Genomic DNA, 27,080 nt, shown 5'->3' with positions numbered 1-27,080 from the left:
ACCGCAGCTGTTTTGAACTAAAAATAGAACTGTCGGTGATCCAGTTACAGACCTTCTGTGTCTCGTTTCCAAGAAAAAAGTCAGATGTTGCCACTGTCCTTACAAAACAACCAAGAATGCATGGTTGTATAACTGTTTGCCGAATGCTCCGGGCTGCAGCGGAGAAGTGAAACCAAGAGTCTCCAGCTGCAGAGGACTGAAAACGTTGGATTATTGTATGTGGCTGGGGGGGGACACCAGCTTGGACAGCTGTGCCCTGCCTCTGTGGCTTTTGGTTATTGGCACCTTTGGAACAGCTAATGCCAGGGGGAGTTGCCAAGGCCTGCTGTTGGGTTGAGGGGTTGGCCCAGGTGGGGGACTTGGCAGAGATAGCCAGAGCCTCCGCAGAGCCAAGGAGAGCACCAGGTATAGGAAGTGGAAAAGCAAAAAAAGATGCATTTTTGGAAGGGATGTTTTTGTGTTGTCAAACCCGGTTCCTGGTGGCTCTGTGGACCGGTCCCTGCAGTTGCTTGGCAACATATTTGGAAGTGGTGTGCCATCCTTCCAGGATGAGGCTGAGAGAGAGGGACTAGCCCAAAGTTGGCTTCCAGTGCCTGAGGAAGGGCCTTCCTGCTCCTAGTTCAGCACTTTTAACCGCTATGCCAAACTGGCTGACTTGGAAGGGATGCAAAATTATTTGATGTCCCTCTTGTGCGACTGGATTCTCTCCCAGCCCTTCCTTTCCCTGCATCCTTCCTTGTTGAGCAGCGTCTTTCCCTTCTGGGTCGCCTCAGCGGCCCCACCTTGATACCGGAAAGAGTCAGCTGCGTCCCTGGCCCGCCTGCAAACCGCAACATCTCTGGAGCCCTTTGAAGGTGCAGTGTGCTCCAGAAACGCCTCTGATGCACGCCATGCCTAGAAGAGAGCAGGTGCACCAGCCATGGCAGCAGAGGCCGTCTTATCCCCGTGCCCCAGGTGCCCTCCCCGTGCCATGCCCAGCTCTCCTTTTGCCAGGGCTCCAGTTCCCTCCCTGCCTGCACCTCAGTTCCCATGGGTGTGTCCACCTGTTTATGTGTCTCTGAGTGATTCACCTGGCTCTCTCTGTCTCTCCCACAGCCCCAGGCAGTCATTGTGAGATGATGCCACTTTGCTTCTAACACCACAAGGAACAAAGCTCTCGTAGACGTGGCAGACGCAAACGGTGAGCATCCTCCGACGGGGCGGAGGGCGAGGGGGGGGGTCACAGAGTTATTGGGCATCCTTGGAGCTGGTCTTGAGATTAATCCCTTGCCAGAGGTGGAGCTCGCAAAGCGCACCAATGTGGGGATGTTCGGTTGTGCAAGGCTTGGTTGACAGCAAATAAACTGGAATCGATTTATCCTAAGGGGTTGCCGATCCAGGGGAAGTAAGAGGGCCTCCCTTTGACAGGTTCGGGGGACCAAGGGAGGGATTGCAACAATCTGAACAGCCACTGGAGGGCAGCAGAGAAAGACAGAAAACCCTACACTCTGACCGCCTCTCCTTCACTCAGCTGGGAATCGAAAGTGGGGCCTCCTTGTGCAAAACGCACGTTGTCCTTCTGTCTTACGACTCTTCCTTGGGTCTTGTTCTGCTTGGGGCTTCCTCTGGGCTCCAATTTGGAGAGTGTCTTTATACAACAAGCTTTAGAAGGTCCTTTATAAACCCGGGGCCTGCAGTCCTTGAAGGAGGCAACGCTAGACTAGTGTGGTGTGTCTTCGCACGTGGTTAGCTGATGGTTTACAGGCTTGTTGAAACAGAGGAGATGAATTAACTCAATTGGCAGGCACAGTGTGCTGTCTGTCTGTCTTTCTGTCTGTCTGTCTGTCTGTCTTTCTCCAGCAACAACAGCAACACATTAGTGCAAATGCATCCACACATATGCATTGCAAAAGAGGGCCAGGACCCTGCTGATATTGACAAGCATTTTGTGAGCATTACTTAACTAATGACCGGTTGGCGTGACCCTCTGAGGTGGCGGCTTGGTTCCTCATGCCAAATTCCATCCCGCTTAATTATATCCTGCCATGCTAATTGTTTGTGCAACATGTATTTGGGTTGCTCGGCTAATGATGGGTTACAGTGAACTCCATCCTTGAAGGAGCTGCTTCCCAGAGCTACTGAAGAAGGCATGACCTCCAGGGGTAAGTAAGGTAATTTTTAGACCACCGTGGGGCCAGGGTCAACCCGTTAGATCACACTCAGTGGGGGAGTGTGGGGTTAAGGCATATTTTGTTATTTTGAGGACCATTTGCGTTCTGGAGTAAGAGGTCAGCAGGGGTGTAAGAATGGGTTGTGAAGGACAGAGCAAAGGGCTTAGGGTTCATCTTCTCAGAGTTGTTCGGGCCCTAGCAGCATTGTGGATTTGCACATCTGTCCGACATTGGCTGTGCTATCCAACCCTGGTTGGCTTGTTGTGATGTGCTGAACCATAATATGATTGCTTTTGTCCCGGCATACCATGCTGTGTCCCAACTTAGTGTGTCCTTAGTCAGTTGGGCTTTATACTTTGACCTGGTGCAGCCAGCACTGATCTCTTGAATGTGGAAGGCATCGTAATTGTAGGAGAGTCACGTTAGTCTATCATGGCTTGAAATCTGGAGTCTGGTAGCCCCTTTTCCAACTAACACATTTTATGCAAAGGCATCAGCTTTTGCAAAAGCTGATGCCTTTGCATAAAATGTGTTAGTTGGAAAAGGGGCTGTCAGACTCCTTCTGAGATGCTTGGTGGCATCAAGTCTGGACACGCAGGGCATAAAGCCATTTGCAACCTGGTTGACCCAGTGTAGCCCTCACAGGTGGGCAGAACAACAGCGCAGGAAAGACGGAAATTGCTCGCTTTGAGTGAGAAGTATTGATGGGAGAATATTCTGATAAAACCCTTGTGATATATTCTGGCGCAGCCTTCCTCCAGATGGACCCCTCCAGATGGACCAATCCCCATCATCCCCAGCCAACTAAGCAGGAGTTGCAGCCCCAGTCTCCAGTTAGGTTGTAAGGTTGGAACTGGTTAACAAATGATTCCTCTGACACAAGAGCAGAGAGACCCCACCGCACTAGAGTTGTGAGTTAAGATTTCAGCAGAGCCAGCCGACATATTAACTCACCATTTCAGCTGAGCAAAAGAGGGGAAGGTTGAAATGTCCCCATTCCAAAAATGCCCCATCTCAGCCTCACTGGACACCTTTTGATCTTAACAGAGACAAATCAAATCAAAAGTGGGGAGGGTCCATTTCAAGGTGAAAAAAGTTGGACAAGCGTTGGGGGGTTAACCACGAAAGAGTCCTTCTGAGGTGCGAGCAAGACACGTCAGGGCTGACGTTTCAACTGGTGCACATCCGGATTCAGCATTGATTTTGGACAGAAAGCTTCCGTGAATTAAATTCACCCTAGAGGTTGTAGTGGATGGGTTCGACCATTAGTCTTCATCATGTTCACCCAACTAATCATCTGGGAAGAATAGTAAAGACGGGATGATGCTGGCTTGGTCTCTTTTTCACAGGTGGGTTTGGGGAGAAGGAGCTGCGAAGGTGACCAAGCCCAAATATTATTGTGGGAATTTTACCCAGAGGCCGCACTTGGCCTCAGAGAAGGGGGAAGGCTTTCTGAAATTCCTCTCTCCTTCGGCTCCGACATTTTAAAAGACCAGGTCTGCGTCCAACTCGCTTGCATCTGATCTTGCTTGGAGAGAGGTGACTCCCACCTTCTTCCCCTTTCGCTGGAGCATCTCTGGGCTTTGTGGGGAAGATCCGGTCAGTCACGGGGAGTGGAATTCCCCACAAGGTTTTGCTGGCTCTATTGTTCCTTCTCTTCATGGGCATCCGTCGGGGTGGTGACATCACATGCCCCGTGACATCCTTGTGCAGATGGCGTGACCTGCGTGATGGCATCAGGATGCACGTGATGTCATGGCCTCTCTCGGATGCCTGAGCCTCTCCTAGCCCAGGACGGCCATCAGCACGCGTGGTGGCCCTCTCTTTCAGGGTTCAGAAAGCGCTTCCAAGTCACCTTCCTTCTCCCTGAGAGACCCTCCAAGGGTCCCACCAGGGAAGGGAGGTGCTCTTTGCAAGCCACCCCACCCCACCAGCTGCCATGCCAGAGCGTCCTTCCTGCAGCCCTGGCTTTGTTTCTCCAACACATGCCGAGGGCCAGCTGGAGCCCGGCCAGGGCAACCGGCCAACCCTCAACTTTCGGCCGGGCACCCTGAAAGGGCTGTTTCCTCAGCAACCGGCGAAACTCCTCCATGGGAGCCTCTGAAAACACGGCTCCAAGGAGAGAGGCCAGCAGCTGCCAGCCAAAGAGGCCAACCTTCCCCGGGGCCGGCGGCTTCTTCGTCACCTCGGGCCGGTGAGCGCTTCTGCCTGGCGGAGGAGAGTCCCCGAGTGCCCGAGGAGGGTCTGGCTGAGAATCTTTCCCAGAGCGCAGAGGCTGGAGGGAGCAGCGGCCCTGGCCTCCTCGCTGGGGGGCCGGAGGGGAATCAGGTAGGCTCCGCGGGGCCTGGCTTCTCTCGGGAGCCTCCCTTTGCTCTCCGGCACTGCGGCTCCTGCTTTGCTGAACTCAGCCACCTCCAGCCAGCCAGTGGACTGGCCTGCCTCGGTGCCCCCTTAGAAGGGGGGTTGGAAAAGGGGGAAGGGGCTCAGTCGCAGGGTCTGGAGGGAAGGGAGAGGTGTGCTGCTGCTACTGCTGCTGCTCTCTGTGTTTTAGGACTTCGGGATTGTTTCACATGTTGAGGGTGGGGAGTTCAGCTTTAGCCCAAGCCAGAAGGAGGTTTTGGTGGGTATCGCCAGGGCTGCTTCAAGGCGCTTTGCGTTCCGGATGAAGGGCAGGACGGCGTGCGGATCTGCTCACACATCGGGTCCATCCTGGAGCTAACAGGAGGGCTGCTCCTAGCTGGGTCAGCCTAAAACCGATTGTCTCTTCTGGGAAGGTCTGAATCCCAGTAATCTCCCCATCTCGGCTCTGTGGTTCTACCTGCCCCGTTTTCTTCTCTTTCTTCCACACTTTCTTGTAAGCTTAATGGGCCTGCTTTTTTTCCCCCTTCCCTTCCCTTCACTTCCTGTCCCTTCCCATCCCTTCCCCACTCCCTCTCCCCCACTATATATCTGTGTGTGTGTGTGGTTTTGCTATCGGATATAGGGACCCAAGGTGTGGTAGAGCCTGTACAGTGGCTGTATTGATTGCTATTGATGGATGTTCGACTACCCCAGCTGTGGATTTTGTTGCATGGCTTTTGTATGGTTTTTATTGCTCTAAAATAGTTGTTTTACATTGTTCTTACATTGTTTTTAATTGTTTGTGAGCCACCCGGAGTCATATATTTGAAATAGGTGCTATATCAATTGATATATACATACAAACGCACACACATACATATTCCTATAGATTCCCATTTTACAAATAAGAATACTGAGTCTGAGCCGGTTAATGCGCAGCTCCTGTTTTTTAGCCAAGAGCATGCAAACAATGGCCAGAAGCCAGCTGGCCAACAGTCTCACGTGTCTTGAAAAGATACAGCACCTGGCACTCCCCCAGTTCACAGAGAAGCCACAGAAGACGCAGAATTAAAGCCGTTGCCATGGCATTGCGCACAGGGATTCTTCCACGGAAGAAAACTTCTCAAGTTGCAGAGGTTCTTGAGGAAGGAGCAGCACAGGCAAAGTGTCTCAACGCCCCTGGAACTGGGGTGCCGCCTCCTCTTTGAGACCCATGGCCGGTTTTCTGCGGAGCACTGAATCGGACATCAGTTACAAAAATGGCCTTTTTCTGGCGCAGTGGCAACTGCAAGGTCGTGTCTTAAATGATTCATAAAGAAACACGAGCGTTCTGCCTGGAAATTCAAGAGCAGCTTGTCGGTGGTGTTGGGCTGTAAGCACCCTCACCTCCAGCCTCACACAGGCTTCCTCCCCCAACTTTCCTGGACTTGGATGCTGGGAGCCAAGAAGTGGTGCCCCTGGAATTCACAGCGTCCTTCCTGCTGTGCAAAGTGGGGGAGAGAAAAATTCTGAATTTTTCCCCCTAGAGTTGAGCCTGGCTCAGAGAAAGCCCTTCCCGTTTTCATCTACTTCATTGTTTTCAACTTTGGCAGCTTTAAGAGGGGTGGACTTTAACTCCCAGAATTCCCCAGCCAGCACAGCTGGCTGGGGAATTCTGGGAGTTGATGTCCACCCCTCTTAAAGCTGCCAAGGTTGTAAAACATTGATCTACTTGGAGGCTGTCCTTGGTCTGAATTATTGATGGAGGAAGAGCTGAAGAGAGATGCCTAAGCTCTGCTCAATGGCAGGGCCAGTCTGTGGGGGATGGGGGGTGCCCAGAGCAGAACACCTGCCTTGTGTACAGAACATCTCGGCTAACTTACGAAATAAAGCAGCAGAAAAAAAATAATAATGGAAGGATCGGGAAACAGCCAGTGGTGGAAAGGATTTCTGGAAAGGATCGCAGGGGACCAGAGGCCGTCGCAGGGGACCAGAGGCCGCCCACTTTTGCTGAACTGTCTCCCTCCCGCAATCTCAGCTGGTCCCCCAGCAGTGAGGCATGCTGGGAGTGGAAGTTCAGCTATAGTTGGGGAGGGGGGGCAGCCAATTCCACATTGCCTGTCTAGAGGAACTTAGTACGCCTGGAGGGGGAAGCGGGGTGAGGACAGTGCCGTGACAGGCCTCGTGATCTCGTGGCACGAACAGCGTGGATGATGTCATGTGTATCAGTCAGATGACAGAATGATGTCATGGCAGGCATGACATTATCATAGCTTCTGCTGGACTCCGAGGACCTTGAGCCACTTGCGATGCTAAGCTGGGCTTAGTTTTGAAAGATGCCTCCAACCCACGGGACTCATGCCCTGTGCCATGCCAAAGCCAAGTGAAGCACATTGGTGGGTTTGCGTCGTGTGTGAACCCAATGGCCAAGTGGCATCTCCCTACCTCCCACTCCTGCCCCACTGAATTTTGAAAGAGGATTTCACTGGGTGGCTTTTCACAGGGGAGTTCTCTCGGGACTCCCCGATCTTGTGGTGCACAGATGGTGAGATTTGGTGGCATAAACATCAGTATGGATGGCCTGAATATCAGAAATCTAGGGGAAATTGCCTCGTGGGTTGGGAGCTTGGTCCTGAGTCAGAGACAGAAGCAGGACAGGCAAGGTTGCTTGTAGGACACCACGGCTCTGGCTGAGCAAATTAGGGCCTGGGATGGGAGACCACTAGACCGTCCCAAATCTGGATAGCCCAAGGAGCATCCCAGGAAGAAGCAGTGGTCCACCACTTCTAGCTGGTTGCCAGGAAGACCACACAGCTGGCCTTCTGGAGCCCTTGCAAGTCAGCTTTGCCTGGAGAGGACCTTTGCCTTTCTGTTCTCCCTGAAGTGTTGAGTTTCAAGAAAACAGAAAAAAACCCGAGAGAAGACCAAGGAGGGCAGAGTGGAAAGTCCCCTCAGGGCTGCATTCACCCAACACAGAGAAGCAAGAGGGCATTAGGTGCGCATCGCATTCCCGAGTGCACCCAAGGAGCTGTGAAAAGGGACCAACAGGGTCCGTGCCCTTATTACCACCTTGTTTGGAAGGTAAAGAAGCCAGCCAGCTGTGGCGAGTGCTGAAGTGCTCAGGCTGAGCAGCGGTGGGCTTGCCAGATGGAGAGCAAGAATTAAAGCATAGAAGGGCGCCTTATGTTGCATTCAGGCCGGGCTGAGCTCTTCTGAACAGGCAGCTGAGACAAGGGTGTGTTGCTTGCGAAAGGCCACTAGAAGGCAGGCTTGTGTGTCAGTTGTTCGGCACCGAAGAACATTACCGCCCAGGGTTTGAAAGCCCCCCCCCCCAGCCTCCTCAGCTGGACTCCGTGTGCCCCAGGCTGTCATGTGCCACCACTGCTGTGACGCTCTCCCACAAGACCTGCACAGCCTTGCTTGCGCTTCCACGCAGTGACCCGAGAGAAGCACGTGGTGGCAAGGGATCACCTGAGAAGGTGAGCTGCTTGGGAGGCATCCAAAGCAGGTGAGCTGCAGAAAGCTCACCTGAAGGTGTCAGAGGCGTGTTGAAAGCTGGGCTGCTCCTCGGAGAAGAGGCCGTTCCCATATCTTCCTGGCAGGAATTAATGCCTCCTGGAATTTCCATCACAGCTTGGATTTCTTGAGGTAGCCTTGGAGCTTTAAAGAGTTGGAGGGCAGGTAGGAATCCAGTGGCGGGTGGGGTTGTAGCAGGAAAAGACAGCAGGGGATCCGGAGGAGAAAAGATCTGGTCCCGGCGTATCTGGAGATCAGGCTGGGAAAGGCTGATCTAAGATCCAGCTTTATAAAAGCACAGACTGATCATCTAAGAATTTGCTTTTTAGCCTGCACTGAACCTTGATAGCTAAATGAACTTCTAGGTCCAGGGCAGACTACCTCCAAACACCAGCCTCTGGAGACACATACAAGAGAAGGATTTACTTTCCCACCTTCCAGAGACCTGGCTGATGATGGAAACTGGATTCACAACTATTCCACCTCTGAGGCAGATCCAGCAAGGAAGTTTGGATGCTTTGTGGTCAATGAATGTCTCTCTGCGCATGGCTAGGAGCACATTCTTTGCTCTCACTTCTGATGTTCTAGGCCTGAGCCAGAGGACCAGAGAGGGATCCAGAATTGCATCGTACGAAGCCCTGCTTGGTTTATGTCCTCCCAAAGGCAGATGGGTGTGTTTTCTGTTAATGACAATCCTGGGGATAACTCTAAAGCTTTCTTCCAACCTTTCAAATTACAGTTCCCCATCGTAAGCCCTTAGTGTACTTAGAGCAGTGTTTCTCAAACGTGGCAACTTTAAGACACGGAGACTTCAACTCCCAGCATGCTAGCTGGGGAATTCTGGCAGTTGAAGTCCCTATGTCTTAAAGTTGCCACGTTTGAGAAACACTGATTTAGAGGGTTGATCTCCCTTCTACATTGTTGGATGATAGCTTGTCTGCCCCTGTTCTCTTTCTGTCCTTGAAATATCCTTAGAGTTGTAGGCTGTGTCTGATGAAACACCAAGAAACAGTTTTTAAAATAATAATAACAATAATAATAATAATAATAATTTAAAAGATGTTTCTGCTTCTTTGACCCACTTAAGTTGAGCTTGTGTGAACCAAGCCTGGGTAGTCGCTCTATCATTCTCTCTCTTACATAGACCAGAAAATGGGGGGAACTGAATAAGTGATGGTTCAGTTAATCATAGGGAAGCACATCTGGTGAATGCCATTATTGTTTGAATGGAAGGATGCGTGTGGATTGTCTCTTGCACATCTGGAATTGTGTTACCATCTCCATGGCGACTAGGATTCTAACCAATTTTAAGGAGGAGGAGAATTTTGCTGAATGTTGTTTTTCCCCATTTCTGTGCCCAGGCAAATGGAAATGCTCACTCCTGCTAACTTTTCAAGGCAGAACCACTATGGGGTGGAAATCCCAAACAGTTGCATCCTGTACAGTAGCAAAATCCCTCTTGCAAACGCCTGGCATTTCTTGGGCAGACTTAGCTGTTTCTTTGCAAACTGACATTCCACCAGCAGGAGGCACAAGCAACATTCAGGTTTCCAATTTGTGTAAAATTTACCTGGCAAAAGGAGTTGAATTTCTGTCAAGGTCAGCACCCGTCAGATGTGGGAGTACAACTCCCATCAAGAGGGCGAAGCTGGCTTAGAATGGTGGGAGCACAATGCATCTGGAGGGGTGACAGAATATCTGGGGGGGGGGGGACAGATTGAGATGGCGTCAAGGAGCAGTCCTAGAATCCTGGAGTCATGGAAGCCACCTAGTCCACACCGTCTCCTCTCTCTAATAGCTGATGAGCAGCCTGTGATGACAGCCACCGTGGGGTAGTTGTTAAGATCTTGGGCTGACACCAGGCAGAGTCAAGTTGCATTCCCCCTTAGCCACTCAGTGGGTGACTGGCCCACACTTTCTTAGCCCAACCTGCCTCAGAGGAAGAAGCAGAGTTATGTATTCTGCTCTGAACTCTTGGATGGATATGGATATGAATAGAGGATGGATGGATGGATGGATGGATGGATGGATGGATGGATGGATGGATGGGAGAGAGAGAGAGAGAAACTGTCTACTCCCAAGATTGTCCCATTGTCCCACTGTTTGGTTCATCAAGAAGGCTCACCTAATAGAAACGGGTCTACTTTCCCATGGATCAACCCACCTGTTCAGTTCTGCCCTCCTGGCTAGCAGAGAACATCTCCTGCCGGGAAACCTTCAAGTTGAGTGCGTCACCTTTTTCACCCCCAAGGGCTGCCCCTGCCCTTGGAGGGCACATCAGTGGGTGTGCTTCCCACAGAGGAGCATGTGGGGCAAGGACAAGGGTCGGTTGGATGTCACTAAGAGTTAAGTAGAAACCCTTCCCATCAGATGGTACCAGCCCATCTTGGCAGCAGCTGATCTTGGAAGAGCTAAGTGGGGGCAGACTTGGTGCTCAGCTGGGGGCTATAACATGAGGCTGAACTGCATTCCTGAAACGTGGACTTTGCCATCTCCTGAAAAGCCTTCACTCTACTGAGTCTGGGGCACAATAAAGAGGATGGTCTTATGTAAACGGAAAGAAACGTGCCTCTTGAAATGAAGGAACGGATTCAGGATATGAGTCTGTTCTCTATTTTTGAAAAGTCTTTTGTGTTCCAGAAATGAGAATCTGAAGCAAAATGAACCTATTTGGTCTAGATTTAATTAGCTGAAAGATCAAATTAACTTTATATTGGTGCCAATGGATGTTATATGGGTCTTCTCTCTCTCCCTCCCCTTCTCTCTCTTTCTCTCTGTTAATTATCCTTTTTTCCTCTTTTTTTTTGTCACATTGAATTTAACCACCATATCTAGGATCTTTTTTTCTCATTGTATAAGCACTATTTATCTTTTTTTCCATTCTGTTGGTGCTGTTTTTGTGTTTCAGTAATAATAATGATGGTGATGATAATAGCAGTAGCAATAATAATAGTAGTAATAGTAATAATGGCTTGAAACGGAGACCATCACATGGGCTGGACTGGGAAGCCAAAACACCTGGGTCCTGGGTGAACGCTTCTTGGTCTGTGTGGTTTTCTCGGCAACCATCTGGAAGTGGTTTGCCACCTTCCAGCCCAAGACTTTTGAAATGCAGATCCTTTGATTCGGGTCAAGCCCCCTTCAAGTTGAGCCCAGCTTCTGGCGACTTACGTAGACCCATCCGCACACGCCCTTGTCATGCTTTTCTGGGCAGAGGTGATACAGAGGTGGGTTGGTTTGATTTGTGGGGAGGGGGTTGACTTCCCAGTCCAGCCAGCAGCCCTGGGCCTCCCGCCCCAGGCGCTCCTTCCTCCAAGAACCGACCAGAGCCCAGCCTTATTGGCTCCCTCAGTGGCGTGGCATGGAGAATCGGTTTGCCCGCAGTGTTTGGGAGGCAGCTGAGTCTCTCTCTGCTCCTCCGTGTGAGCTGATCCTGGACGGGGGGTGGGGGGCAAGGGCGCCCTCAATCCCAGCCCCTCCAGCTAACGGGGTCCTGCTCTCTTGCAGTCAATGCCACCCGCATCTCCCCCAGCGCCCCATCCCTCAGGATGTCCCAGCTGTCTTCCACCTTGAAGCGCTACGTTGACTCCCCTCGCTACTCGGACACCTTGCCTTGCAGCAAAGCCTCCACCAGCTATGGCACCTATTCCTCCTACTCTCCCAACCTGTCCTCCTCGTACCCAGACAAGGAGAAGGTCAACTACAAGCACACCGCTCCGTCCAGCTACTTGGCTTCCACCCACCTGCGGACGTCGGGGGCCACCGTCTCCTCCTCTTCCTTGAACTTTGACGGGGGTGGCCGGCTGCTGCAGCGCCCCGACTCGGGCACCAGGCTGAGCACCGGTTTCGGCCGGGTCCCCGTGCGGCCCCCCGGGAGCGGAGGGCTGAGTGGGGGTGCCACCAACTACCCCTTCGCGAACGGGCCCTCCACCAGCTATGGCTCCACCCCGCTGGGACGCAAAAAGTCCAACAGCCACTCCGACTTGGCTCAGGACCTCTCCAACATGCACCTGTCCCCGGAGCCCTCCACCTCGACACGCAGCCCGTTCATCGCCCGCAACCGCCAAGAGCTGTGCAGCCTGCAAGGATTTTACCAGAACACCAGACACTCGGATTACGTCAAAGACTACCTGGAGTCCTTCGGCCGCAAAGGAGGGCGCTCCCCAGGCCCTGGCCTTCACGGCCCCACCCCGGAGGTCATCACCCCCACCCTGCGCCCCGCCAGCCGCTGCTCTGTTCAGCAGTGGGAGCGGACCAACAGCCGGACTGATGTCCTGAGCAAGGAGGCTCCGGTAAGAGCCCCCCCCCCCAGTTTCGAGTGGGACGGGAAGGGGGGCTGTGCGTCTTCTGGGGGCCATGGAAATAGGGGAACCTCACTTGATGCAACCCAATGTTGACATGTGCCAAAGCCAGCACAAAGGAGGTTTCTCAAGGTAGCAACCCAGACTGCAGGATTTCATAAGTACAGCTTGTTAGTCTTAATTGGAGGTGCTATATTTCATCCATTTATTAGTAGAATTAATTGGTGTTTTTTTTTAAAGAAAAAAGCTTTTTATGCACCAGGAAGGGTCCCTAATTATTGAGGCTATCAGTTTTTAAACGTAATACAAAGACTCAAAATGGCAAGCGGCAAATGTCTTTCTACGGGAGCCGTGTCTCCGGCATATAAATGAGTCCTCCACAGTTCAACCCTGAGCTACCTATGTTCCTTCTACTGGATGTACATTCCTTCTATTGGATATAAAATACTTCGCTGAGCCAGGTTGTAGACCAGGGTTTCTCAGCCTGGGCCACTTTAAGATGGGCGGACTTCAACTCCCAGAATTCCCCAGCCAGCTGGCTGGGGAATTCTGGGAGTTGAAGTCCGCCCATCTTAAAGTGGCCCAGGCTGAGAAACCCTGTTGTAGACTTTCCATTTCAGAATCGGTGCTTTTATCCAGGTGGAATCCTATTGTTCTAGTTTCAATGTTCATTTAGCAGTTTTCTTCTCAATTTTGGCATTATGTTTACCCATTATGTTTGCCCCAGCAGCAGCCTTCACACATCATACCACCTCTCTTGTTGTTCCCAAATTGACCTCTGCTTGCTAAATTTTAGCAGATTTTTAAAGGGGGGGGTAATTGGCAGTGTGAACGCAGCTGGCCCACCATTCCATTTACTGCTCCTTGCTGTGCAGAAGTCTCCATAGCCCTCTGCTGCTGTGAGATGTGAAGATCCAAATCCTTACAGCCCTGTTTCCTTCTGGACTGCATTGACCTCCCTTACCTCCTGTTTTCCATTCACTGCAAGTGTACCTGGGTTTTTTTCCAACACACCCTTGGTATGCTCCGGGCATCAAATGCCCTCAGCTCACCAGGAGCACATCCAGTTTATACTGCTGCGGTACCCTGGGTCAACAAGGGCATGGCCCAGTGGCCTAATTTTGCTGTGTCCAGGTGAGGTCAGACGTGATTAAATGCCAGTCACCGGCTTCCACCGGCCCACTGTGGCCTTGGGCTCTCTGTGTTCCTGAGCCACAGAAACCTGAGTGACTGGGTGCAAGGTGGGGAACATCAGCCACCCGTGAACTCTTGACATGTGGGAATGCCAAGTAGAGGAGAGGCCCTTTTGGAGGGCGAAGTGGAAACTTCTGATGTAACCTTCAGGCAGGACGCTAAGCCCAAATGTGGTATGCTCTCAGTGTTTCCAACTGCAATTTCATCCTGTGGCTTTTTTAGTCACACCTGGAGGAACAGCTGGAAAGCATGGGAGGAAAAGACATGCAGAGAGAGCTGTCCGCCATGTGCCGAAGCAGAACATCACCTCTGTGGATGACCCTCTGCTCCTCTGCAGGGCCACAGCCTTCCCTAAACTTCTCTGAGGACTATTGGCATAACAAGCTGGTGTGCGTGTGTGTGTCCATGTGTGTGTGTGTGAGTTTCTGTGCATGTTCCCGAGCAAGTATTAAGTGATTATATCTGTTACGTAAAAACCAGGGACCCATGCCAAGGACTGAGAGTCAGGGAGACAGAAAATCTGCCAGGTTGACTCTTTCGCTGCTGGTGGCCCAGCACCCTCCTGGGGGAAAAAACTGAAGAGAGGGCCTTGTTGCATTCCCCTGGGTCCCCTGCCTGGCATGGGTGTGAATCCTGGGTGGGTTCTGCCTATCTCTTTCTTCTTTTTGCCCCCATCTGTGCTGCTGTCTTAAATCAACAAAAAGTAGTAGATATGGTGATTCTCACGGCCCACCCTCTTAGAATATATTGAGGTGATGGTGATGGTGATGATGGACAAAATGCCAAATCCAGTCTAAACATCTGGCTGACTGTGCGATCAACCATGATAATCATATTGTGCTGCCTTTTTCCAACCAGGATTGGAGGGGGCAATTGGGGACAGAAAGTTTGTTGTTTGTCTGCATGGCTGTAGCTACCAGCAGGCCGAGCATGTTTGCAGTTAACCCTTGGGGCTCTGGCAGGAATGGCAAAGCCCCCGATGCCTCATGCAGTTTTTCTTTGTAGACATTCTTATGTATTTGCCCTCAAGGATGGGTAGCCCATAAACGCCTAACAAGTTGGTGTGTTTGCAATTCCACCTAGATGGGAAAAGGAGCAGAATTCGGGCTGAAGAGCTCTGCCCAGTGGCTTGTTGTAAGTCAGGTCCTGCATTTCACAGACCCCATTTAAAACAAAAGCATCCTGGAGCACATTCAGATACAACTCTGGCCAAGTTGCCTCTGGCCATGCACAGAGCACATTTCCTCTGGTAAAGGAACAACTGCAGCTTGTCGTCTCTGGCTTGCAATTCAGGAGCTGTGTTGTCTTTCTGGTAACTAAGGGCAGGGCTCAGAACAAAATCCCAGCCATTCTCGGTTGTTGAATGTACAAATACAAACAAGTAATTAAGTGCTGCCTTCTCCCCCTCCCGCCCCCACCCCCATTCCTGGTATGCAGCCCAGCATGTTGCATCAACCCAAGCCTTCTGCTTACCTTCTGCACCAATGTTTGCGAGAACCTAGGAAATGGGAAATGGATTAATTCAGTCGTGAACTGGTGGGCCCTTCTCTTAAGAAGCCGGACCTTGCACATCAGTTGCTCGAGCAGGTGTGGTTTTTAAATCAGGGGCACACATTTTTTGTCGGCTTGGGGTCGCAACCCGCACGGCAGGTTGAAATCAGCACTTGCAAATAGGGAGGGGTTCTTTGGGGGACCGAAGTGGTGGTGCAAGGCTTAAGGGATCCATTCTCTCCTGCATAACTTACGACTCCCACCCTCTCAATAAAAGCAAAGGGCTGAAAAACTCAGGAGCGCCTTTCCTAAGGGTGATGATGGCTGCAGAAAGGATGCTGATGGACCTTCTGACCCATGTTGTACAACCCTGCTTTAAGGAAAGGCTATCCCACGTTTCTTCTTCTCCCTTTTCTCCCCACGGCATCCCAGAAATGTCTCTCTGCACCCCTTCCCCTCCTGATTCCCACCCCCTCTGGCTTGTGGCTGGCCCTGAAGACACATAAGCACTGGACAATGCTGCGCGTGCCAGAATTGATTTAACAAGCTGACCGATTCAGCAGGCTGGGTAGTGACGTTAGCTTTGAAATGTATTGTGGCTCTCTAACAGATGTGTTGTTTTTACATTTTTTTATCCATTCAATCGTGTCCGATTCTCAGAGACTGCCGGGACAAGTCCCTGCAGTTTTCTTGGCAAGATTTTTCGGAAGTGGTTTGCCACTGCCTCCTTCCTGGGACTGAGAGAGAGTGACTGGCCTGAGGTCATCCAGCTGGCTTCATGCCCAAGGCAGGACTAGAACTCACCGTCTCCCCATTTCTAGCCTGCTGCCTTAAACACTACACCAAACTGGCTCTCAACAGATGTAAAATCTCCTTCAAATTGAGCAATTTCATGGAGCCATCCAGGTGGGCTTTTCAGCAGAGGATGTGAAAGCCGTTGGCCACCAACTTCTTCCAGGATGTGTAATCCAGGCTAGTCAACAGCCTAAGATTTCTGGTGGTCTCCAGGCCAAGCCCTAACTAAATCTACTTTGCCTTTCAAGCTCAGAGAAGGGTTAGGGTAGCTAGATCTGCGATGGGCTTCGGCATACATTTGGAACAAACAAACTTGGAAGTGGCGAGAAGCATTGATCCGCCTTTGCCTTCCCACTTCCTAGTGCTGCCTGCAGAATTGCAACACGCCTGGCGCATCACAGGAAGCACTGCAGACTTTTAAATGCTTTTACTTCTGTTGGTCCCCTCTTGGTTATCCCACCCCACTTCCCAACTCCTGCATCATCATGCAAAGGGAAATGCTGTTCCCCTTCACCCCTCTCGTTCACTGTAAGCCTCTGTCAAACTCCCCCAAATTGGGACAAGATGGGTGCATAAGCTTTCTGTTTCCTAACAACTGTGATCCACCAGTCTGGCCCAGCCTTTCTCAACCTTTTGACCCTGGAGGAACCCTTGACATATTTTTCAGGCCTCGGGGAACCCCTGCCCATTCAGGCTCAAATATAGGCCAGAAGTTCAAAAATTATTACATTTGTTTCATGGGTAGGCCTGCATAGATGCATGAACAGTGTTCTTGAACTAAAAATAAGGAATGAAACTTACCTCTTTAATGTGAAGTGGCCCAAATTTGAAATAATTTTTTAAATAAATCGTGATCTCCCAGGAAACCCCTAGGGACCTCTCGCAGAACCCGAGGGTGCCACGGAACCCTGGCTGAGGAACCCTGGTCTAGCCTCTGCTTCGTTTGTCACCGTAACTTTCTTTGGTCTACTAATGTCAGTTCCTAATTTGCAAAGTAAGGAAGTATCCTTCTCTATTAATAGTTAAGGTATAACTCATTTGAGTGCAGCAAACTTGAGTTAGCAGTCTGTCGTAAGGATAACAGAAGGAGTTTGTAAGATGAGCTAAAGTTCAACCCAGTCGAGTGTTCTTTTTTTTTAAACTTCTTCTATCTGCGGAACTCGTTAGTTTAAAAAAAAATAATTCCTGGAACTCCAGGTTAAGACACAGAGCTCGGGTGGTTTGAGTGTTTGAGTGATTATTTTTGGCCGTCGATTCCCACAGGAGCCCATCAGATTCTCACGGAATCCTTGGGTTCCCCGGAACATAGCTGGATATTCCTTAGACCAGTGTTTCTCAAGCTCGGCAACTTTAAGACATGTGGACTTCGACCCTCAGAGTTCCCCAGCCAGTCTTAAAGTTGCCGAGCTTGAGAAACTCTGGTCTACGGGGACTTTCACAACCCCTGCTGCTGTTTTCCAACCAGGGGTCCCCACCCACCCCAAATCAGCAAGTCAAAGAGAATAGTTTCCAAGATCTCAAGGGCAAATCACAAGGCAGATTTCTGGAAAACCGGTATGAATTTTAGGAGGGTGGTGGGGCTGGAGTGGGATTGCAGCCTCTGGCCATTAAACCTACCTTGTTGGGGGGTCACGTTAGTTGCCTGTGACCTCGGTGCCTGTATGCAAGGAGGTGGGGTTGGCAAGCGACCAGTAGTGTGGCATTCCATTACTTCCGCATTGTGTTGCCCTTTCCCCGGGCATGCTTGGGAGAGAAGGAGCAAGGGTAGAAGAATCTGCTGGCTCACACCAAACCAGCATCCTGTTTCCAGCAGCAGGCCGACCAGTAGCCAGTCTTCCAAGGGGGTGCCCTCCCACCACCCCTGGACTCCAACTTTAATCCTGGCATCTTCTCTCCTTCCTTTCCATTAGAGCAACTGGGTCCCTTCCATAAAAACAGTGCAGCAAGAGTAGCCCAGTAGCGTAAGATGACGCTAACTGGGCCTTGTAGCCAAAGTGGAGCCCCGTGTTCAGGAGGTCTCTCTTGGGCACCAGCTGCAAATTCAGAAGGTCACAGCTGGAGGTTTATATTGGGTGGCAAAGGCCACCCTGAGAACGAATGCAGAGCCCCGAAGGTGAATCTTGGCCTGGGGGCCTGATTTGCGAAATACTTGGTTCGTAGGTCATCCAAGGTTGTGTAGATCAAGAGGCCAGCATTTTGCAGAGGGGCAATTAGTGGGGAGAAGAAGGGTCCAGATTGTATCACCGAGTGAGTGAGTTGATTGCTGGCTGGTTGAACTGCCAGAATTTCAACAGGCTAGGGCTAAATGCCCGGGGGGCACTCCACATGTATTCCCCGGCATCTTTACTTCTCTCTTCCCCCCCACCCTGGCACCCGCCCCATCATCCACCTGCTGGATCCATCAAAGCTTTTGCAAGGCCTTTGGGGGGTGCCTCCGTACAAAACCACCTTGCAATCATCTGCCTGGTAAGCTGTCTCGTCTGCTTTCTGCAGCCAGTGCAGATTCCTCCCCTCCCCAGATTCTCTTTGCTTGCAGCCCTTGAAGCCCCATGGGGGGGGGGGGCGTCGGCTGACCTTGCAGAGGCTGGAAGAGCAAGGGAGCCCATCCCTGGGGGTGCTCACATGTCCTCGGGTGGAACCTCTAATTTGCTTCCAGGAATCCTGGCTCCTCCCAGGAGAGGTGTGAGCTCTCTAGTTGTCAGAGGCAGCCACACGGAAAGGGCTTCGAGTCCAGACCAACCACTCCCAATATCTAGCTGTATAGAGATGTTGCCTTCCAATGCCCATCATCCCCAGCCAAGTCCATCTGGAGGATGTCAGCTTGGGCTTGGGGGCGGTTGCTGTAAGTTCACTGGCGGAGAAGAGGACTGGCAATGGCAGTGAAGAAAGCAAAAGCCTCCCTGTGCAAGAGCAGTATATCTGTAAACATAGAACACCAAGGAAAGGTAGTAGCAGGATCAGTCCAGCTTTGGCCAGCTGCCCTGCTCCTGAGCTTCTCGGAGGCATCCTGCAGGACCAAGTGGACCGTTTGGGCCATTGTCTATTGCTGAGTTCTGAAACAATACTTATAAAATGAAATGACACCCAAGAATTTGATCTGGCATTTGATCCTCTCAGCCCCACGGGAACCACCTCAGCAAACGCACCAAATAAACCCACGTCTGCCGGCCCTTCGCAATGCTCCTGTGTGTTTCTGAACTCACAGCTCTGTGTGGGTTGCAGGCTTGTGTTCCAGCTGCGCACACACCTGTGCAGGCCACGTGGAGTGGCACAGAAGGCACGGTGGCTGTGTGATGTCCGTTTCCTGCGGCTGCTCAGCTCTGCGCAGTGCCGTAAGGCCCCAGTTCTAGGCCGCTTTTCTGTGTACATGGAAGAGATCACGTGCATCCAACCCATCGCTCAGCCTCCCCACTGCACTTTTATCTCTCTGCTAAGGGACAGCATTAAATGGAGTGACAGCAGCTTGCTGACGAAGAGAGGCTTAAAATTCCAGTAGATAAATAATGCTGTGGGAAACAAAGAAAACGACCGACGCGCAACACCCCATCTCCTTGGATTTATTTTTAACACAGCCAAAAATAGCTCTACCTCAGCTAAGCTAAACTTAGTTTCTCTGCAGCGCCAGTACAAAATGATTTGCCTGGAGGACGGAAGAAAGCAGCGGAGGAAAGGGAATGAACGTTGCTTGATTTATTAAAAATAACTGGGCAGTTCATTTTTGTTATTTTTGTTCCAGATGTTGTAATACACCCTTTGCTCTTTTTTTGCCCCTGATATGGGCCACGGGCCACTGTGACAAGGGAAGAGCACTCTGGACATGCTCAGAGGCACTGCTCCTGCATACAGACAGTTCCTGTTGGGTAGGGTTTGACCCTAGTTCAAAACCAAGACCGAACTTTTTTTTTTCCTAGGTTCCAACTCACTGCTGACCTGGGTTGAGAGCAAACAGCACTGAACACAATTAGATTTACTTCCAAGGAAATATCTGTAGGGTGTTACATGTGAATAGATAATGCCGAGAGGACTGGTGCTTCTTAAATGATTATTTGTGGACCCTGAGGCCTTTTCCTGGTTTCCTTGGCATTTGCAGCTGTAAAATACTCACAATCTTGAACCTGGCTTGCGAGGCTGACTTGGATCTTCAGAATCAGATGCCAAACATTTGGCACAAGGGTTTGGTTGGGAGCAGAATTCTAGTCAAGCATAGAAAGGCTGTCTAAAATGAATCAGGGTCATTGCAGTATATCCCCCTCATCAGCCTTCTTGTTGTTGTTGTTGTTCCATTAGCACCTGCTTGTCAAAGTTATTTTCAGCATTAAGGTCTGGCTTTAAATTATGTTTAAGTGTTTAGTTGCTGGTGGAGTTTTTAAACGTGGTGCGAGCTGCCAGTCTTGCCAAGAAGTAGAAGGAAGGAGTGGCTTTGGGCAAAAAAGCTTAGGTGGCAAAGTGTTGGCTATTTAATTTCTTGCCGTTGGCCTTTTTCTGCCAGGAACATGGAAGCAGAAGCCCTGGCCTTGGGGATTTTGCACATTCCTGGTCGAAAAGGACTTGCTTTAAGTACAAAGCCCTATGAATGGAAGGAGGGGAGGTGCCTCAGGCAGGAAACCCTCTTGGGCCAGCCCTACTAAGTCTTGAAAAGCAGGAGGGATACCACTCTTTTCCAATAAATAAGCAGCGTTTGAAATGCATTTTTCTTAGAAGATTCTGTGGTTAAGTTTCTATTTCCTTGAGAAGTTTTGCCAGGCTGAATTCTACTCCGTCTGTGTTACAGTCTGTCTGGTGGTAGCCTACAGCACTTATTAAAGTTAAGGGTGGGCAAAGCGACCTCGCCCCTCCTTCCTCTTTTTGCAGTGCTGGGGGCCCCTCGGGAGAGCTGGAGCAATGGCTGAAAATTGGCGATGCAGTCTCTCACCCTGCGGAGGGGGGAAATCCTCTAAAATCTTAATGTAGGCCCTCAAGAGACTGTAACACCACTGAAATATATGTATTTTTAAAGAAGGTGGAATGATGTTGGTGATGACCATGACGACTTGATAGCTGGACAAAAATGCCATATCCAATCTAAGCATCTGGCAGATTGTGTGACCAGCCATCATCATCATCATCATCATCATCTCAAACTGTCAAGTCTCCTTCAAGTCAACCTCGACTCCTGTTTTTTTTTTTTAATCGTATGGCATAGCATAGGAGCATATAGGCATATCCTCCGGCTGACTTCGTAGAAATATCCGAGTAGAGTTCTTGGCAACAATATAGAACCGATTTGCTGGTTGGGGTGCCGAGTGGGTTCGGAGGGCGGAGTAGCCCCGCTTTCCGGAGGATAAAAGCCGGGGGAATGCGGGAGCACCTGCCCTCCCCTCCTCCCCTCCTCGGGTCATTTCCAGCTCGGGGCCCCCTGCTCTGGGGAGGGGGGGCTTCGTGGGCCGGCCCCTCCAGCCCACCTGGTGCCCCCCCCGGGACTTGGGCCTCCCCTCCGAAAAGGGAGGGGCTCCGGCGGGCGGCCCTCGCGCCCCCCCTCCCGGCGGCTCCGAGCGCTTGGCCGTCGGCGCCTCCCTCGAGGGAGCCCCGCCGCCCGGCCCGGCCCCGCCCCCCGCCCGGCTTGAGGTCAGAGCGGCGGCGATTCAGGTGCCGCTGCTGCCGCCGCCGCCGCCCGCCTGAGCGTGAATCCGCTGCCGCCGCGGCTGCGCCCGGACCCAGCGGCGCCCGCCCCCCCGCCCGCCGAGGCGCCTCCGCCAGTCCCGCTGGACCCGCCGCCGCCTCCGGCCGGGCCGGCGCGAGGGGTCCGGCGGCAGCATGCGCAACTCTTACACGGTCACCCTGCCGGCGGAGCCGCCCGCCTCGCCGCTGCCCGGCGGGCACAAGGAGCTGCGCGGCAGGGCGCCCTTGCCCGGCTCGCTGCTGCTCTCCACCTTCGTGGGGCTGATGGTCAACAAGGCGAAGGTAGGCGGGGAGGGGGGGCGGCGGCGGCGGCGGGGGGGGAGATAGCCGGGACTGGGGGGCGAGGGCGCCCCGGCGATCAAGCCAGACCCCCGGGGTCGCGCCCGTCCCGTCCCCATCCTTTGGACCCCGGCCCCCATGGTCCTCGGCTGACCCTGGCGGGAGGCGCGTTCCGGCCCGTCGGGAGGGCGCAAGGTTGGGGCAGCGCGGGGCTGTACGGCGGGGAGGGGGAGAAGGGAGATCGGTTGCCCAAGAGGCAGCCTGCGCCCTTTGGCGTTGCCTCGCCGGGGGTCATTCAAAGACTCCGCAGCTGCCGGCCGGAAGGCTGAACCGGATTCGTTTGAATCTCGGTTAGCTGCTCACGTTGGGCGTTTCAGGAGGAGCCTGCCCGGTGGAGCGGGGCCAGCGTGGAAATTCAGCGGTCTGCTTGAATGCCCTGTGTGAACTCAGCCTGGGTGTAAGAAGGCCCAGGAGAGCTGCTTTCAAACTGGGGACTCCCGAGCGGCTGGGCTGGGATTCCCATGCGGATGGTCGAATGGTGGGAGTCGTGGTCCAAACCCCTCAGGCGTGCGCGATGGAAGAGTGCCAAGTTGTTTCCCCAACATCTCCAGGGACAGGTGGGAATAGGGGTGCTTGCAGGGTAGGGCCAAGAAATTCGCAAGGGTGTGATCGATGTGCCACGCAGGATGCGCTTCAAAAACAGGTGGAGCTGCTTTGATTGCACCGTTGCCGCACCACCTTGACTTGTTGGACCTCACCGTTGCGGACACCCCTGGATGGGTGGGGGGGAAACCCAAAGGCAACTGAGTGCCTGCAGGATTAGGCGCCAGCCCTCAAGCACTCCCAGAGGGGCAGAGAGACTGCCTGCCTAGCACTGATGCAGTGTGCTACAACATCCCCTTTTTCTTGTTCCAACAAGCCATGATGGCACACCAGTGGTCTACTGGTGCTCAGTAAAATATCAGAAGTCTGGTAGCACCTTTTCCGACGAACAAATTTGATTAAAGGGCATAAGCTTTCGCGAGCTGCAACTGCAGCTTGCGAAAGCTTATGCCCTTTAATCAAATTTGTTCGTCGGAAAAGGTGCTACCAGACTTCTGATTTCTTGTCGCCATGAAGCTCAATATGTCCAGTGTACATCTCTGAGTACCTGTTCCTTGGCAAAATGGAGTTTTTTCCTCTGCAAACTTGAAGCCACAAAGGCAGGGGGAGTTGGTTTGTCAAGCACGACCCTGCCTGTGTTTAGAAGTCCTTTTTTTTGAAAAAGAGAAGCAAATAGGGTTGAAGAACAGTTGCTGCTTGCATGGGGGTAAGAAGACAGCCGCAGAAGGCCCTTTATATGCAGTGCCTGGAAAGAGAGTCGCCATCCCATTTGCTGGGCCTCTTAAGGGCTTTGCTCAAAAGCAGCTTCCAAGTCTTTCTCCCGCTGTGCCAACAAGAAATGGGGGAGCAGCTTTTCCACCCCGCCAGCCCCTCTCCAGGAACTCAGAGGCACATGCATATGGTCAGGAGCCCTGAGGCTTGCAAAAAACCAGCAAGAATAGCTGGTGATGAGGAGTGGGGGGAATAAATTACAGGGAGTGGGGGGAACAAATTACGAAGTCTAAAGCGTCCTTCCTCCGGCTCAGTAGGGCCTTTCTATTTTGTGAGCCATGCTCAGGATGTTGTCTTGCCTTCCCCCAGCCATTTGAGGCAAAGGAGTCATTTTCCAGCCAGGACAGTCATGCGCAATCTTGTCATCTTGAGGGCAGGGTTGGGGGGGAGAAGAACACCAGTTCCTTTGAGTGGGGCACCTATTCAGGCCCCCTCCTTTATCTGAAAGTTAGCCTTTCATCCCCACATCCAGATGCATAATGGGGAGGTATTCTGCATCTGAATGCACAAGTAATGGCCTGTTGAATTGCAATGCATAGTTGGAATCCCGCAGGGATCTTTCTGGAGAGCAAAGGTCAAAGGCTGGGACTCCTGGATTCCCATCCACAACTGTCCTGGGAAACGAGGGGCATATTCCTGCACTGGTGGGATCCATGCCCTTCAGCTGCACTGTGGTTCTGCTCTTACGCAACCGCCCGTCTTCCGCACCTGTGGTGGGGGCAGGTCAGAGCCTTTGTCTGCCGGATGAATGATGCCGTCGTGGTTATGTAAAAGCTCTCCCGGCCTCTTTGCCCCGTGCAACTTGGCACATTCTTGCCGGGCGCAAGAGGCTGGGTCTGGAGAGCTCCAATCAGAGCTGGCTGGAAGAGGAAAGAAGAGACGCAGGGCAGCTCGGAGTCCGGAGCTCACGTGGAGTGTTTGCAAGGGACAGCATGGGAAGGGAATCTTGTTCTTGCTCCTGGCCTCTTCCTCGGGGAAGAGCAGGAAATGAGAGCAGGATGGCAGAAGAATGGGAGTCTTCAGACCCGCCCGGAACAGCAAAACGGGGTTCAGAAGAGAGAGGGGCGAGGGGGCTGCGGGAAGTGCAGAGTCAGGCAGTTTTTGCAAAGGCCTCCTGTGTCCGCTGAACAGAGACATCTTGAGAGATGGCTGTCAAGCTTCTGTGTACCCAAAGAAGCCTCCTACACATGCCAAGGCTTTATTTGCTGGAAAAGGCAATGCCTCACACTTGGGTGGGTGGGTGGACGAGCGGGGGGTGTCGATGGGTCCCCACGTGATCATGATCGCGCCATGATGCAGAAGTGGTGGCAGGAGGGAATAATGTCTGCAGCCCTTTAACCAGTGTTTTTCAACCTTGGCCGCTTTAAGATGGGTGGACTTCAACTCCCAGAATTCCCCAGCCAGCATGTGCTGGCTGGGGAATTCTGGGAGTTGAAGTCCACCCATCTTAAAGCGGCCAAGGTTGAAAAACACTGCCTTTCACCTTTGAGCCTGTATTCTGTATGAGGGTGGCCTGCAGGGCATTTGGAACAAGAGAGCCCGGTTGCTTTCGGCCCTGGGCGAGCAAAACGTGTTCCCCGACTGTCCTCTGCAAGAGGCCTGTGGTGCCAGAGCAGATCCGGGCCCTCCAGGTAGGACTGGGTATGATCCCTGCACTACCGGGTGTGAACTTTTTAAAGACACGCAAGAGATAACTGCGGAGGATGCCCCAGATCATGCACGCCGTGCTTTGTTGTTTTTACTTTGGCAGAGTGCAGCACGTCCAGGATTTCCTAGGTGCTGAAGCACACGTTCCCCTTCCTCCTGGTGCGGGATTTGCTAGGGCAGGTTGCTCATCCCAGCAGCCTGTGGCCTGCCCGACACTGAGGAATGCAAGCTGACAGGTCCCACATGCCAGAGAGATGTGCCCTTGCCTGCAGCTCTCGGTTTCTCAGCCTCTCCTTGAGGAATTTTGCCTCCACTCCATTGGACTGGGAAACGCTTGGCAAGGAGGTTTGTTAAGCAAAGCAGGTTCATCAGGGTCAATTCAGGTGCTGAGCAGCCTCCTCCCAGCCTTTCCAAACCTTTCCTTCTTTGCCATTCTTTGCAATTGCCCGTGCTTGCTCCAAAAGGACCTGGGGCTTGGCTTCCAGATTTTCTTTCCAACAGACACCCGCAACCAAATCCAGCCGAAATTTATCGAAGCGACAATAGTACCTAGTTCCAAGTCAATGCCTTTGGGGACTGCAAGTGTAAAGCAGAGCTAAGGAACTTTCCCTGGGGATTGCTTTTCATGTAATGATTGCTTGTGTTCAGGATTCAGACATACAGGTAGTCCTCATTTAGTGACTGCCTCGCTTAGCAACCATTCGCAGGTACGACAGTGAGGAAAAAGTAACTTTGCGACCAATCCTGGCATTGGTGACCTTTGCAGGTCTGTAAAGCAAAGGAAAGCTGAAGCCAGACTGTAAACACCATGGTGGGTTCACCACTTTGCTTAATGACCAAGTTGCTGGTCCCAATTGTGGTCGCTAAGTGAGGACTACCTGTATTTCCTGCAGATTGCATTATCTGGTTCTGAGAATATATTACATCCTTTCATCACACAGGAAAATCTAACTCCCGGCTGACATCTTTCTGAGTTCATTGGCCAGCCAGCATCTCTCTTGGGCCCTCCCTGTTTTGCCAGCATGGGCACAACCCATAAAGAGCCACGGACCCTTTCTGCCACAGAAATATTCACAAATTCCTTTGCATTGAAGATCTGACATTTCTAATCCACCTTATGCCAGGGATGCAGTGATTTTCCTCTATGTAAACATTTTGTCTCCCCTGTTCCCCGTATTATCCTCATAACAGCATAAGTAGCTTAGACTGAAACATGAGTGAAGTCATCCTGTGAATGTCATGATAGAGATTTCCAGTCTGGTCTCTCCAAGGCACTAAAATACCCCGTGATTATCCCACCGTATTGGCTCCATCCGCAAAGCTGGCTGGGGAATTCTGGGAGTTGAAGTCCACCCCTCTTAAAGCGGCCAAGGCTGAAAAACACTGACCCAATATGAACACCCTCCCTTCATTCTCAAAAGACGCTCGGGTTTTGGAGGTCTCTTGTGGCTGGGGCTTGTGCCCTCACCCAGACTAAAAGACGGCCCATGCCTTGAAATCCTGCTGCTTGCATCTCTTTTATCTTCGATCACCCTCCTTTGAATGCTGACGTTAGAAGCCAAGCTGGAAAAAGAGGGAAGAGGGGCTGGGAAGAGACTGGATTTGGGTCTGATTTGTGAGCGCTGAGCGCAGAGTTGTCTGTTTCCTTAGGGGGCCCCTTCTGTGTCCCCACTGTTGGAGCCCTGTGTGGTGATGGGGGAGGAGGAGGAGAAGGAGGAGATAGGCAGAAAGAGAAGAAGATAGACGAGGAGAAGGAGAAGGAGAAGATGAAGAGGGAGGAGGAGGAGTAGATAGAAGGAGAAGATAGACGAGGAGAAGGAGAAGGAGAAAATAAAGAGGGAGGAGAAGGAGGAGGAGTAGATAGAAGGAGAAGATAGACGAGGAGAAGGAGAAGGAGAAGGAGAAGATAAAGGAGGAGAAGAGGGAGGAGGAGAAGGAGAAGATAAAGAAGGAGGAGAAGAGGGAGGAGGAGGAGGAGGAGTAGATAGAAGGAGAAGATAGATGAGGAGGAGGAGAAGGTGCAAGAGAAGGAGAAGGAGAAGATAGAGAAGGAGAAGGTGAATGCCTCCCTTCATGCATGACAGGAACCTGTAGTGTCAGAGTGCTGCGTGCGTGATTAGAGGGAAGCAAGTGCGTTTGGAGACGGTCTATTTTGGGCAGTCGTCAAGGGGAGGGCTGTGTTCCTCCCACACGCACATGTCAAGCGCTATTTGGAGCCACGGGCGCAGCAGCCTCTTTCTCCTCACTTTCTGGGGTGCCAGCAGCAATGCAAGCCCCTCAAGAGCAGAGCTTTAATGCACCGAACCCCAAATCTGGCAAAAGGGCAGCTCTTCCCATCTGGCCTTTGACTGAAAAA

At 52.0% G+C, this 27,080-nt stretch overlaps 1 protein-coding gene across 2 annotated transcripts in view; it reads left to right on the top strand.

The window, feature by feature from the left end:
• The first annotated feature begins 1,108 nt into the window (after positions 1 to 1,108).
• The window catches only part of USP2 (ubiquitin specific peptidase 2), a 40,735-nt gene continuing 14,763 nt past the window's right edge, over positions 1,109 to 27,080 (top strand). Inside the window, exons 1-2 of one of the 2 annotated variants that reach the window (XM_063311255.1) lie at positions 1,109 to 1,180; positions 11,493 to 12,277. In XM_063311255.1, coding sequence (XP_063167325.1) covers positions 11,534 to 12,277 — 744 coding nt within the window. In that variant the 5' untranslated portion in view covers positions 1,109 to 1,180; positions 11,493 to 11,533. Of the gene's footprint in view, positions 1,181 to 11,492; positions 12,278 to 21,532; positions 21,707 to 27,080 lie in introns of those variants that run through there. The other variant, XM_063311258.1, reaches the window with a different exon arrangement.

This window comes from Candoia aspera, chromosome 9, assembly GCF_035149785.1.
Source record: "Candoia aspera isolate rCanAsp1 chromosome 9, rCanAsp1.hap2, whole genome shotgun sequence".
In the NCBI taxonomy this organism is placed as follows: Eukaryota; Metazoa; Chordata; class Lepidosauria; order Squamata; family Boidae; genus Candoia; species Candoia aspera.
The sequence above is the reverse complement of the archived record's forward strand: the minus strand, read 5'-3'. Positions and strand labels throughout refer to the sequence as shown.